Here is a 13,819-nt window from a genome sequence, read left to right as displayed (position 1 = left end):
TATTACTGCTTAGGTTGAGACCGAAGTCAGAATTTAGACTGTTAGAAACTATGAATTGATTTAAGAAAAGCTTTAAGTAAAAAGTGATATGGATTATAGGGAGATAAGGCAAAATATTCCTAAACATGGTTTGCTGATGGCTGAAGTTTTAGAACCAGTGACATGTGTATTAGTATGTCACGTGTGGGAGTAGAAGCTCAGAGAGGTGAAGTAACCTTCTCAAGATTACACAGCTGGGAAGCGGTTGTATTAGTCAGTACCGCTGCCACAATGCTGCATAACAAATAGTTCCCTCCAGACACAGTGTGGAGTAGTGGGAAAGCGTTCAGACTCGGAGCTCACAGGACTCTGTGGGAATCTAATCCCTGCCTTCGTTTACTAGTTGTGTGACCTCAGACAAGTTCCTTACCCTCTTTGAGCCTCCTTTTCTTCATCTGAAAAATGTTACAGGATGGTTGTGAGGATTTAATTAGATAATTTATGTAAAGCCTCTGTGGCAGTATTTGACACATAAATAAGCATTCAATAAATAGTTGTGAGGATGACAACAGTAACAATGGTGAGGACAATGGTGATAATGAAGACTCACCGAAGTATCACTGCTGATGATTATAATATGGTGACAACGATGGCAATATTGACAATGATGATGGTGGGAGTGTTGATGAAAAGAATTGTGAAGATGAGGATGTTGATCTTAATGATGGAAGTAGTGGTAATGATGGTAGTGATGGTGATGATGGTGATGATGATGATGATAGTGTTGGTGGTGGTGATGATGGTGAGGGTGATGATGATGATGATGATAGAAATGGTGGTGGTGATGATGGTGAGGGTGATGATGATGATAATTATGGTGATGTTAATGATGTGATGGTGGTGATGGTGGTGATGGCAAATGATGATGGTTGTAGTGGTGGATGCCATGACCTTCGTGGCGGGGTTCAGGATCTGAAGGAGGGGCCGATGCACAAATGAAAATGCTATACAAGAAATATGAACTTAGAAGGCATTGGGGGCCAGGGGGAGCCTCTTTCTTGAAGAGAGACACCGACTTCTGGCCTGGTCTGTTATTTATTTACTTGAACACACATTTTCCCTTTAGCAATGCATATAGGCATATCAAAGGTAAAGTTTGGTAAACAGTAAAAGGATTATCAGGTTAGGGAATTGCCTTGATCCACCACTATCTCAACAGACGAGGTGCTTGGCGTCAGCCTTGCTAATGTCCAAGGTCCATCAGCCTTCCGCGTTCCTTGGTGCACTCCCGTGACAGTATTGGCAAGCGGTGGCTACCTGCATCTCCCCCTTTTTGTTTTCTTAATAAATCTTGAAAAGTGTATGCCATCTGTAGGGCTTGAGTCCTTTCAAGATTCTTCATTCTGCATCTGCAGACTAGAAATAAACATAAGAACAAGAATGAGAGAGACAGTAGTGGTTATGCTAAGAGGCAGATGTAGGGAGAACCAATTGAAAGGATTGAGTTCTTTCATGTCCTTTATAAATTGCTGCCAGGCATCTAAGGAACTAGTTTGTAGTAGGCTCCTTTCTGGGCCATCAGTTCTTTATGGGCCCCCTTCTCAATCACTGTCCTCATGACAGCAATGATATTCGAGTTCTGGATGGTGGACAAACGGTGGGCAATGACAATGCAGGTCCAACCTTCTCTGGCTTTGTCCAGGGCAACCTGCACCGTCGCACAACTGATGACTGCTAGCATGGCAAGGCTTCTTCACCATCCCCCAGGTCATCTCTGGACTGTTTCTCCTTTGTCTCATTCTCCTCCCATTCCTTATCTTCAGCGTGTTGCTTGGGGCTACTGCTGTCTGTGGCTGGAGTAGTTGATTGTTTGTAGCCACAGGTATAGGTTGAGGCTCCAGGTGCAGGGTCCTCATTAGTCTGGTCAGTTCCTCTCTCGGATCCATGTTGAAGTTTCATGTTCCTTGCAGGAATCCACATGGGCTTGGAGGAGTTTTCTGGAAATACATAGGCATATCCTCGACCAAAGGTTAATAAAGGGTTGGAACCTTTCCATAAACCAGACTTAGATTTTTCCATTTGATCAAGCCTTTTTTCTTTTGGTTTATTACAACACCAGTGTAAGTCCATAGGTGTCTTGCCATCAGCGTTACAAGTGAAAAAATTTAAAGTAATTAAGGCTTGGTGTAGTCTACCTACAGGAGATTTCGCCAGCATCACTATTACCCCTTTTTGTTTTTCAAGTTGGGATTTTAGCCGCTGATGTTGGCGTTCTATAATTGCCTGTTCTTGGGAATTGTATGGTATTCCCGTAACGTGTCTATTGTAATTGTATGCATTTCCTTTTTAAAAGGACCAGGCAGGGCGGTATGAGCCCTGATAATATAAAAAGGATATTGTCTTTGCTGTACCTGTTTAAATAGTATAAGTAGACTTTGGTCACTGAGCTATTTTAATCAAGCAGTCTCAATTCTGTTTACCAGGCCAGCAGCATAGGCAGAATCAGAAATAATATTAAGAGGCTCTTGGAAATTCTGTAGTGGAGCCTTGATAGCTTCTAATTCAATCCTTTGTATAGAAGTGTGACTAGTTTGGATGACTTGGTCTGAATTTACTGTATGATAAGCAGCTTTACTGTAGACGAACCATTTGTAAAAACAGTTAATGCTCTAGGAATAGGTTCCTGTCTAGTATTTTTTGGTATAATAATAGGGATCTAATATAAAAACTGTAGTAATTTGTTTTTTAGTAGGTGACAAACGGCATTCCTCTAAATATTCACTTATTTCCATTTGCCAATTTAAATTAGTCTGAAATAAGGTTTATTTTCTAACTTTATTTGTCCTTGGGTGTGGACAGTAAATGAAACTAGTTGGATTTCTGCTATCAGTCTTTTTGAGTATCTATAATGATAAAAGGCCAGGCGTCACGACCAGAACGACCACTCGACCAGTCACTGTGAGGTGCGTCGACCACCTCTTGGTCCCTCCCCGCAGCCCGCAGGCTGCCATCGCTGGATGGCCAACAGCGAACCATGGGAACCGGGCTGGGTGGCCGCGGAGCGGGACTGGGGACTGGACTTGTGGGACAGCGGCAGGGTCGCAGAGGGTCGTGGGGTGGCGGCCGTGTCATGGAGCATCCTGGGGTGGCGGTGAGCAGCATCACGAGGCGTTGTGGGGCAGTGGCGAGCAGCGTTGCGGAGGGTTGTGGGGCGGCGGCAGCGTCGCAGAGCGTTCCACGGAGGCGGCAGCGTCGCGGAGCATCCCGGGTTGGCGGCGAGCAGCGTTGTGGAGTGGTGGACATGGCTCTGATCGCAGGCGAGGCCTAGGGACCCTACACGTGCATGATTTCGTGCGCTGGGCCTCTAGTATTGACATAAGCTTTGTTTACCCTCTGTTTAGGGAGGCAAAATGCAAATTATTTGCTCTTAAGTGTCCTGGGTTTAGGGAAGATAGGGTTTACTAGATGGCCTCAAACCGCTTGGCATTTAAATTTTTTAGAATTTAGATGGTTGCAAATTGCTGTTACATGCTGTATTTGCTATCTCACTGCTCGAGTGAGGCGAGCCACAAAATTAGAAAATGAATCTGTAGGTCTTTGCATACACTTAATAAGAGCTTCCTTAGGATTCCCTAAGTATATTGAATAAATTTGTCATTTTTCCCATAGAGATTTTTAAATATTCTTTTTTAAATATATATATATATTTTTTATATTTTATTGATTTTTACAGAGAGGAAGGGAGAGGGCTAGAGAGTTAGAAACATCGATGAGAGAGAAACATCGATCAGCTGCCTCCTGCACACCCCATACTGGGGATGTGCCCGCAACCAAGGTACATGCCCTTGACCGGAATCAAACCTGGGACCTTTCAGTCCACAGGCCGACGCTCTATCCACTGAGCCAAACCAGTTAGGGTTCCCATAGAGATTTCTAGATAAGGTTTTAATTAATGTCCATTAATAATTTCTAAAAGTTAGGGTCTTAAGGCAATCCTTTCATATTTCGACCTTTTTAAGGCCTAATACAATGATTTTTAATTACAGTTTCTAGATATTTGAAGGGCGTTTCTTTCTGTACCTTTTTTGGAGCAATTTTTAAGCCCCATTTAGGGATTTTCTTTCCTAATTGGGTAAGCATTGCCAAAGTCTGCTTTTCCTGTGGGCTTGCCATAAATTGCTACATTAAAGACTTTCACTTTCTTTTAAACAGAACAACCAACTTGGTTGCCTTTTAGAAAAATAGGTAGGAGAGAGACATGGCAACTAAATCTGCAATGCATACATCTCGTGTAAAAGTAACTTTCTTTTTACTTATGGTGTTTCATTAATGGTGAGATTTAATGCTTGAACAATAACTTTTAGTTTACTCTGTAAATAGTAGTGGAGGAGATTTTTAAATTTTCTCCTTTTTAAGCTTAAATTTATTTCTAAACATTCTTTTTGGCTAGTGCTTATTTGCATATGTATGCAAATTTTACTTTGGACTTTACTAGAACCAGTTGCTCATAAAATATTGGCTTCACAAATAAATTAGTTTATATGAGACCTTGATTATATTGTGAAAAGCTAACTTATTAAATAATTAAAGTATGCACCTTTATTGAAAAAGCAAAGTAAGCAAACTTATACATTTGACCCATGAAGTATAGATGCTACCCCACCCCCAAGCCAATTTGAAGAGCAGGCTGGGTGCGGGTCTGAGGCATTATGTATGCTCCAGTTTTAAAATTCAGTTGCTGAATATTCTGGTTTTCTTCCAAGCTTAGAGGCTGAAACCTCTATAACATTTAAAATACCTACTAATAAAAGAGAAACATGCAAATTAACCATCACTCCGCTACGCCCACCAGCCCATCAGGAGGGAATATGCAAATTAGAAGGACAAAGATGGCGGCCGCCCAGCTGCTCCAGGTGCGGAGTGGCCGAGCGGGGCAGGACATCTGCTATGAGAGGGAGGGCGGGGGGTGAAGGGATCTATAGGAGCGGCACTCTGGCCGCAACGAAGACCAAGACTGCAGACTCCGGAGTCTGCAGCGAAGACAAAGGTGGCAGACTCTGGCCGGAGCGAAGGCCTGGGTCCCGGGTGCTGGAGGAAAACAGGTGCTGGAAGCCAAGGCAAGGAAGGCCTATTGCACGAATCTCTTCGTGCAGTGGGCCTCTAGTATATATAATAAATAGAACACAGTTATTACTTTTTATTTGACAAAGCTTCCCACGTGATTTCAAGTATATTAGACAACCTATTTAGTTCAAAAATATTTCTTTTAAGAAGTGAGAATAAATCCTTGAATCATTCCAGGGCCCTTGAAATGTCCCAAAGCTATCTCTTGGTTAAAGTCTTGAAATTTAACTTGGAAAGACTATTAAATATATATAACCCAAAGATTATATTACATACTTTTTGTAATTATTCTAAAAGACATCAATTAAATTTAAACTGGTTTTAAAAATTTGGTTCAGACCATGGAATTAATCCTCTTTTTTAATCAGGCCAATAAAATACTATATCCTTGGTTGAAATTTTACCACATGTAGTACACATAAAGACTATAATATATTTTGAACTACTAATTTTTCAGAGAAAACGCAAGAATGATTTTCCTCAAAAATGAATTTCTATAATTCATGCATTCTATTATCACAACCATAATTTCTCCCAACTTAATTTGAACTTTTAACTCTTAGAAGCCTCAAATTTTAGGTGGTAAGTTAAATACTTAGCATTTCTCAGATTAGTAATATATTCATATTTTAAGGATATATTTTAAATAAAATATAAGACATATTCAATTAATAGATTTAAATCTATCCTTTAGAATTTTCATATGAGGCAAACTCAGATTAATATTTCAGTATTCTGTTATTTCAAAATACCTAGATATTTAATAATTTTTATTATTTAATTCAGCAAACTCCAAAGCCTTAAGTTACCAAAGACTTTGGAAAACTATGTTTAGACATATATAATGACCACTGAAAAAGATTTATCTTTATTTTAGTTATATATATTTTACCTTAACAACTTTGAGATTTTAAAGCTAATTATTATTACCCAAGGCATTTTCCTTGGCAAATTCTGTAACAGAGATAACTTACTGGCTTTCAGTGGCTTTAATGTTATTTTATTTTGTTTTTCTTTATAAAAACAAGAGTGCCTGTGAGATCTGGGAGGCAACCTTGGAATGCGTTTCATTATTATCCAAGAACTGCCTTTTATCATGGAAACATTAATCTTGTTTCCCAAACACAGCCTGTATATTTTCCTTGTGTCATTTTTGCCATCTCCTAAAGAAAAACAGTCTGGGGCCTATGCTATAGCAACCGTGAAGAGATGGGGCTCAGGCCAAGAGGCCACCCAATATCAGGTGGGGCACCTTCCTCTTAAACTAGCCTTTTTCTCTTCATGGGCATACAAGTCCCATAGAAATCTCCAAACTGTGATAAATGGCTTATTTATTCAAATTTCAAATGAGGGACTGGGAAACAAAAACATGGTGAAAATGAGACTTTAATAACACTGCTGAGCGTGGGCATCCATTTTACAGGATCACCAAGAGACCTAGTAATTAATGGGCTGGGGCCTTTTTTAGTTACCTTTACTTTACCTCTCTTTGTCTAGTGGAATCTTTCTAGAACTTGTTCTGTCAGCCACATGTACCGCCCATATTCTCTCTCCCTGCCCCCACATCCTGTTTGCTTTGGGGAAATTCAGTAATGGCCTGGCCACCTACTGTTTTTTTTTCTATTAAGATAAATTAAAGGCATGCTTAATCATTAAACCAAACTAAAAAGACAGATAAAACAACAATCAACAGACAAGCGCACATAACACATAGACAAAACGTAATAAATCAGAGTTCTTTTCATGGATCTTTCAGATGTTTTACATTGTCTGGGACTTACAGCCAGATGCAGCCCAGATCTTAGCCTGTTGTTTACAGATCTTATCATATTTTGCTCTCCATAGCACTGACTGGCATCTGAAGTTGTTTCAGCTAAAATCTGCCAGTCCCAAGGCATCATATGGTAATTTTCAGACACAGCATTAAAGAGTCCTTTTGCAAAAGGACTGTTAGCTCCATTTTCTCTAGTTGATTAGCCTTCCCACACTAGAGGCGGAGGATCCGGGGCCTTAGGTGTTACAGACTTTTGATCCTCAATACAAAGTGGGCATAATGCAGTTTGAACAAGAGCCCACATAGTTAAAGATGACAAGGGCACTCATTTTCCTTGAGCCTGATTTAAGAGAGTACCTTTTGACACCTTAATTCCTTTATCCTTGAGCATGCAAGCTAAAAATTTACAATGATGTTTTTGCCTTTTACTCAAATTCTTCCCCATTATAACCTGGCTGATTAAAAACGTTTCCATCCATTTACAGTTGCGACTCCAAAGCTGGCATGGGCTTTGTGCACGGCAAACTTCCCACCTTTCCAGTGAATTTCCACTTTTCCTTTTTTTACTTTGTTTTTTGCTCAGGCGAATCTTCTCCTCCAGTCCCTGTTCATGGTGTCAGATGCTGTGACCCTTATTCAGGATCTGAAGGAGGGGCCAACACACAAATGAAAATGCTATACAAGAAATATGAATTTAGAAGGCATTGGGGGCCAGAGAGAGCCCCTTTCTTGAAGAGACACACCAACTTCTGGCCTAGTCCGCTATTTATTTACCTGAATACACATTTGCTCTTTAGCAATGCATACAGGCATATCAAAGGTAAAGTTTGGTAAACAGTAAAAGGATTATCAGGTTAGGGAATTGCCTTGAGCCACCACTATCTCAACAGACAACCTGCTTAGCGTCAGCCCTGCTAATTACACCCAAGGTCCATCGGCCTTCCGCGTTCCTTGGTGCACTCTCATGACAGTATCGGCAGTGGGTGGCTTCCCACGGGTGATGATGATGCTGATAATGATGGTGATATTGATTATGATGGTGATGATGATGGTGGTGATGATGATGATGATGCTAATGATATTGATGGTGGTGATCATGATGGTGATGGTTATGGTGGTGGTGATGGTGCTGATAATGATGGTGATATGATGGTGATGGTAGTGATGATGATGGTGATGGTGGTGACGATGGTTATGATGATGCTGATAATGATGGTGATATTAAATGTGATAATGTTGATGATGTGGTGATGATAGTGATGATGATGGTGGTGGTGGTGGTGGTGGTGGTGGTGGTGATGATGCTGAATGGCCGCCATTGGAACAAGTTGGGTCCTAAGCATCTTAGAATGTGATACATGTTTCTGTCCCAGTTGACCATGTGGTCCCAGAACCTGGGTCCAGCCTGCTGACCGCCTTCGAGAAGTGGCATGAAGCAGCTGACACCAAATCCTGTTGTGACTACTCCCTCCACGTGGACATCACAGGCTGGTCCGATGGCGTTCGGGAGGAGCTGGAGGTGCTGGTGCAGGACAAAGGTCAGTTCACGCCCTGGGGGGTGGGGGGGCCCGGTTCTGGAATCCCTGGCTCTGTGGTGGATCTGATTGTATGGAGTTAAAATCCCTTTATCTGCATGCCATGAGCCCAACTTTGAGCTGTGTACTGCGACAAACAGCGGAAAAACAGGGCCCTCTTTAGGAGCCTGTCCTCCCTTCAGGCCCTGGAGGGACCCCTGTTCATAGAAGAACGCCCGGTTCCATTCGCCTGGCACACAGGTCCTCGCTGACCTGGCCGGCTCTTCTTACTCCACCATAAACTCACCTGGCACTGTTGTCCCGGATGCCATCACCTTAAACCGCTGGGCCTTGGCTCATGCTGTTCCCACCAGAATGCCTTTCTAGGCTGCTCCCCAGCTCAACTCTCACCTCTCCAGCTCCCCCAGTCAGAACTGCTTCACCTCTTGAATATCCAGAGCAGGTTACGTGGGCTTTTTTTGAGGCACCTTTTCCATTGTTCGTGGATGACAGGACACTGGTTGTCCGCCTGGCTCTCCCATCGAGCCCTGAGCTCGATGAGGGAGGGGATTGAGTCTTCCCATCTCGGCATCCCACTCCAGCTCCCTCTGGGCTCCGCCAGGTGGCTCTGCACAGGGTAGATGCTTACAGTGTGCATTCCATCGCATGGAGGTGAACCGAACAGAAGACACGCAGAAGCCAAGAACAAGAGACCAGGATGCACCAGGGCACGAGGGGTCAGTCTGGAGGGGGCGGTTCCGGGGGCTGCCTGAGGAGGCAGCCTGAAATGAACACGATTCTTCAGGGAGAGCTAGGGGTGTTTTCAGTTTTTTTAAGTCAACCTTTTTAAAAAAAATGTTTTTATTGATTTTTAGAGAGAGAGAGAGAGAGAGAGAGAGAGAGATAGAAACATCAATGCGAGAGGAACAGCATCATCGACCAGCTGCCTCCTGCATGCCCCCCACTGGGGATCGAGCCCACAAACTGGGCATGTGCCCTGACTGGGATTTGAACTGTGACCTCTTAGTTCCTGGGTCAACGTTCAACCACTGAGCCACACCGGTGGGGCTGTTTTCAGTTTTTAAATAGATATGCTATGTGTTCTCATTATGAAAGGACCATTACCACGTACAAAAACGTCAGGAAATGAAGAGATGGCAAAAACTTCTTTCCTTCTGTCCTCCTCCCAACTGCCACTTGCCATTCACGTTGACGAGTGTTATCCTCCATCCCCTGTCTATGTAGACGAGGTTCCTGGGAATCCTTCTCTTTTTACTCCACATTGGATGAGTAATCGTGGCTCTTCATTAAAAACGTCTTTAATGGCTCGAGATATACCGTGTCCCGGTTCGTCTGCGTAGCTGTTCCCTTTTTATTGGGCACCTGGTTTTCTGTTTGCTTCACTCTAAGCCATGTCATGGAGAACAGCTTCCTATGTGAACATGAGCTTGGATTTCTAATTATTTCCCTCGATTTCCAGAAGTGAAATGAAGAGGTCAAGGTGTTTTTTGTGTGTGAGTAGCTCGCTGCTGCTTGCCTCAGCTGGCGGCTGTGCCCACTGCCGCCCGTAGCTCTCTGCTGCACGTAGCTCGCTGCCCTGCCCTCCTGTAGCTCTCCACCACTTGTAGCTCCCTGCCCCTCCCTCCTGTTGTTCGGTCATTACGTGATGGTATCCCGGACCAATTTGCATATTACCATATTTTAAGTATAGATTTTTGTATTGATTTCAGAGAGGAAGGGAGAGGTAGAGAGAGAGATACATCAATGATGAGAGAGAATCATTGACCAGCTGCCTCCTGCACACCTCCTACTGGGGATGGAGCCTGCAACCTGGGCATGTGCCCTTGATCGGAATCGAACCCAGGTCCCTTCAATCCGCAGGCTGACGCTCTGTCCACTGAGCCAACCCAGCTAGGGCTGAGGTCATGGTTTTAACCTTGTTCAGGGTCAGGAAACTTTGTGCCAAATCGCTTTCCTGAGAGGTACGCCCACTGGCACGCTCACTCCCGGCGTGTCGCACCCTTGGGCGTGGCTGCTTCTGGGGGCCCCTTGCTGATTTGATGGGGGGCTCCGCCTCCCCTTGTGCGTGCCGTTCTCTAGTTGCGGCTGATGTTGAGCGCTTTGTGCATGTGTTGCCCTGTGTCCGATGGGCCTCGTAGCCCACGGTCAGGCAGGGTGTCTTGCGTGTCCGAGGCTCTGTATCAGGAAGGCGTCGCCCTCCAGCGTGGCCCTGGAGCCGCCCTCGCTTTGTCCACAGTCGCTGTCCAGGGAAGGCGGCAGTTTGGCACAGGAGTCCTCCGTCTCTGCAGTTCACTTCCCAGGGTTTCAGCTCTTTGCAGTCAAGTAGGGCCCACAATATTAAATGGAAAATTACAGAAATGAGCAATTCCCGAGTTGTAAGCAGTGTGCTCTTCCGAGCAGCGTGAAGTCCCCTCCATCTGCCAGATGCGATCTCCCCCTGCACGCCTCTCACCTTGCTGTGAGAGGCGTGTCCCTGCAGCGAGAGGCGTGTCCCTGCAGCGAGGGGCGTGTCCCTGCAGCGAGGGGCGTGTCCCTGCAGCGAGAGGCGTGTCCCTGCAGCGAGAGGCGTGTCCCTGCCCTCAACAGCCCCGCCCCTGTTCTGTGCCTCCAGGTTAGCTCACCTTTCACAGGACTGCCCTCAGGGAGCACATACCCTGGTCAGCCATCCGGGAACCATTCCCGCCAACGCCACCAAGTACAGTTCAGTATAAGAAACACCTGGACCTGTAGGGGCTTCTTATAAGAGTTTATCTGTTCATGGGGAGGGGTGGGAGATGGGAATGGGGGGATGAGGACAAATATGTGACACCTTAATCAATAAAGAAATTAAAAAAAAAAAAGAGTTTATCTGAGATCATGCTCCCGGCACATGTCATCAGTCTGGCTCACATAAACTCACAAAGAATGCTCCGTGGGTTTGGACGTTTCTTACGTCGGCAGGTTAGGAGGCAGACGTTCTGGTCTGTGTATTTTCCCACAACTGACAAAACCGAGCAGTTGCTTCTTGCTCACCGCCGTGGACAGGCGCTGGTTGGGCTCAGCGGAGCACGCGCCCCCCTGTGAATTCCGAGGCACCTCCGTCCTGGCCGCCCACCCCGCGCTGCGATCCCCGATCTACAGGAAAGACACGCTTCGTGGTGCTTACACGCGTTCTCCTCTTTACCTTGAACAGGCGTCAATTCCTTCCAAGTCTACATGGCCTATAAGGACCTCTACCAAATGTCCGACAGCCAGGTATGCCCCCCCCCAACCCTTGCTTCTCTCTACAGCCCCGATACAGGGGGCGTCCAGTGGACTTGGGGTATGGGGCCCCCAGCTTGGTGTGCCCCCCCAGCTGTGTGCCCCTGAAAGCACACGGGGAGGTGGGGGCTGTCTTGCACGCGGAGCACAAAGCTGGGGTTCGAGAGCCCTGGAGAGGGGGCGGGGCATCGCTCCTCACGTGTGCGGAGGTCGGTTGCAGCTCCTTCGCGAGCGGGAGGAGGACCTGGCGGTGGGACGGCCGTGTGGCCGTGTGGGCTAACCCGGTGGTGCCGGGCGGTTGTGTACCACCTGAGTGTTACCGTCACGGGAGAGCATGCCCCGGCCTGCCGTGGTCTGTAACGTGGGTTGTGACATGGGTTGCAACTTTGCGAAGAGGCACACGCCTGCCGAGGTGTGCTGGTTACAGGACGTAGCAGGTTAGTTTCAGTTTCAGTAAAACTAAACACCGGCTTCTCAGGCGCTAGGATACAGCACCTCCAAGCAGCAGGCGCAAGGCAGGGTGCAGTCTGCCCTGCTGGGACTGGGACCAGCTCTGCCCGCCCCCGCCTCTCAGGGTCAAGGGCAGACCCTGCCGGAGGCTCACCTGTTGAGCAAGACATCCCCTGATCTCGACGGAGCGGCCCGTGCTGCCCCCGCCGGGCCAGCGAGCCGCGGTAATCTTACCCTCCGACCCCTGTGTGTCCCCCCTCAGCTCTATGAAGCCTTCACCTTCCTCAAGGGGCTGGGAGCCGTGAGCCTGGTCCACGCGGAGAACGGAGATTTGATAGCTCAGGTGAGCGGTGTGCGTCCCCACCCCTGATGTGAAAGGCCTGGCAAAGGGGGTGCGGGCATTGAACGGGGAGGTGACGGGGCAGTGAGACCAGGCCAAGGACTGGGCGGCGTACGAGACACGGCAGGCACGAGGCACGCGCACCCCGCCTGCAGCCGGGCCTGGCGCAGTCCACGTTGCCGCGGGCCTCTCGGTTTGCTCATCTGTACAACGGGGGTGACCCACTGCCCTGCGGGCCCGGGAGGGCCTGGTGCTTTGCCTGCTCCACAGGGACCGGGGGTGGCACAGGGCGTGGCGACCAGGAGGCGGCTCAGCCACTCGCCGCTCAGTTCTGCCGGGTTTAACTGGTGCAAAGGGAAGCGTACGGCGTGCGCTCTTACTTTTGGCCGCTTTGGCTCAGTCCTGAGTCTGAGATGCAGTCCCCCTGTTCCAGCCGCCGCAGCCTTTCTTTGCCATCCGGTGTGGCGCCCACTGCGGGAGTTTGCCACGACGCATCCTCCAGGGGCGGGAGTTTGGGTAGCTTCCCATTGGGGGCTGTTGTGCCTGAAGCTCCGTGAGCCCCTGGGTCAGTGTTTCCTTACACCTGGGCTCCCATTCCCGCAGCCCAGCCCGGGGAGGGGCTGCAGGTGGCTGCGCTGTCAGCATCAGGCGTTGCTGCTGAGCAGTTCTCCCCGACGTCCTCGCCCGCAGCGGGAGAGACTGGTGGGGGCCGGTCCTCAGCCTCGCATCGGCCGCATCAGGCCGTCTCAGCTTCGTCTCCGCTCCCCTCGCGCTCCCCGCCCCGTGCACCTGCCACCGTTCCATCTGCTCTGCCGCCCCCGCAGTTATGTCTGGGGTCTTCTCAGCATTCTCTCGGCTTCTGTGTACTTTTCCTGTCACTTTACGGGGCTTCAGGGGGAGCAGAAGTAATGCACGTGCCAGCCCCTGCTCTTCTAGACCCCCCACTCCAGTCTCCAGTGACCTGTGCGTTCCCCCCCTGTCACCTTTGTCCCCATCCTTTCCCTCTCCTCCCTCCCTCCTTCCCTCCCTCCCACAGGAGTAACTGACATCTAAACAGTGTTGCACAGGGACTGTCCACACCATACAATCTCTTTGCAATCAGTTTACAAAAATGCTTTGTCCGCGTCACCCCCAGTAGCCCCAGTGATTGGGTTGTGGACTCGGATCCGCCCGCTGCTAGATCTTGAACCCGTCTCCCGTGCGTGGTCCTCCCAGGAGCCCACGCTTCCCAGCCAGAGGTGCAGTGGAGATGGTGGTTTTTAGGGGGGCACGGCCCAGGGCTCCCCGGAAGGAGGGTGGCACAGGAGCTGCATGCGGGAGTGAAAGTGAGCGGCGGCGCAGCTGACATCGGACAGAGTAAAAATAAATCGCTTTTGA

General features: G+C 47.7%; 1 protein-coding gene across 1 annotated transcript in view; it reads left to right on the top strand.

Moving 5' to 3' along the window:
• Nucleotides 1-13,819, top strand: part of CRMP1 (collapsin response mediator protein 1) — a 46,625-nt gene that overhangs the window by 23,018 nt on the left and 9,788 nt on the right. The window contains exons 4-6 of the mRNA XM_054708199.1: nucleotides 8,251-8,415; nucleotides 11,585-11,646; nucleotides 12,365-12,445. Coding sequence (XP_054564174.1) covers nucleotides 8,251-8,415; nucleotides 11,585-11,646; nucleotides 12,365-12,445 — 308 coding nt within the window. The remainder of the gene's footprint in view (nucleotides 1-8,250; nucleotides 8,416-11,584; nucleotides 11,647-12,364; nucleotides 12,446-13,819) is intronic.

This window comes from Eptesicus fuscus, chromosome 2 (genome assembly GCF_027574615.1).
Source record: "Eptesicus fuscus isolate TK198812 chromosome 2, DD_ASM_mEF_20220401, whole genome shotgun sequence".
NCBI lineage: Eukaryota > Metazoa > Chordata > Mammalia > Chiroptera > Vespertilionidae > Eptesicus > Eptesicus fuscus.
This window is presented reverse-complemented; position numbering and strand designations above follow the sequence as displayed.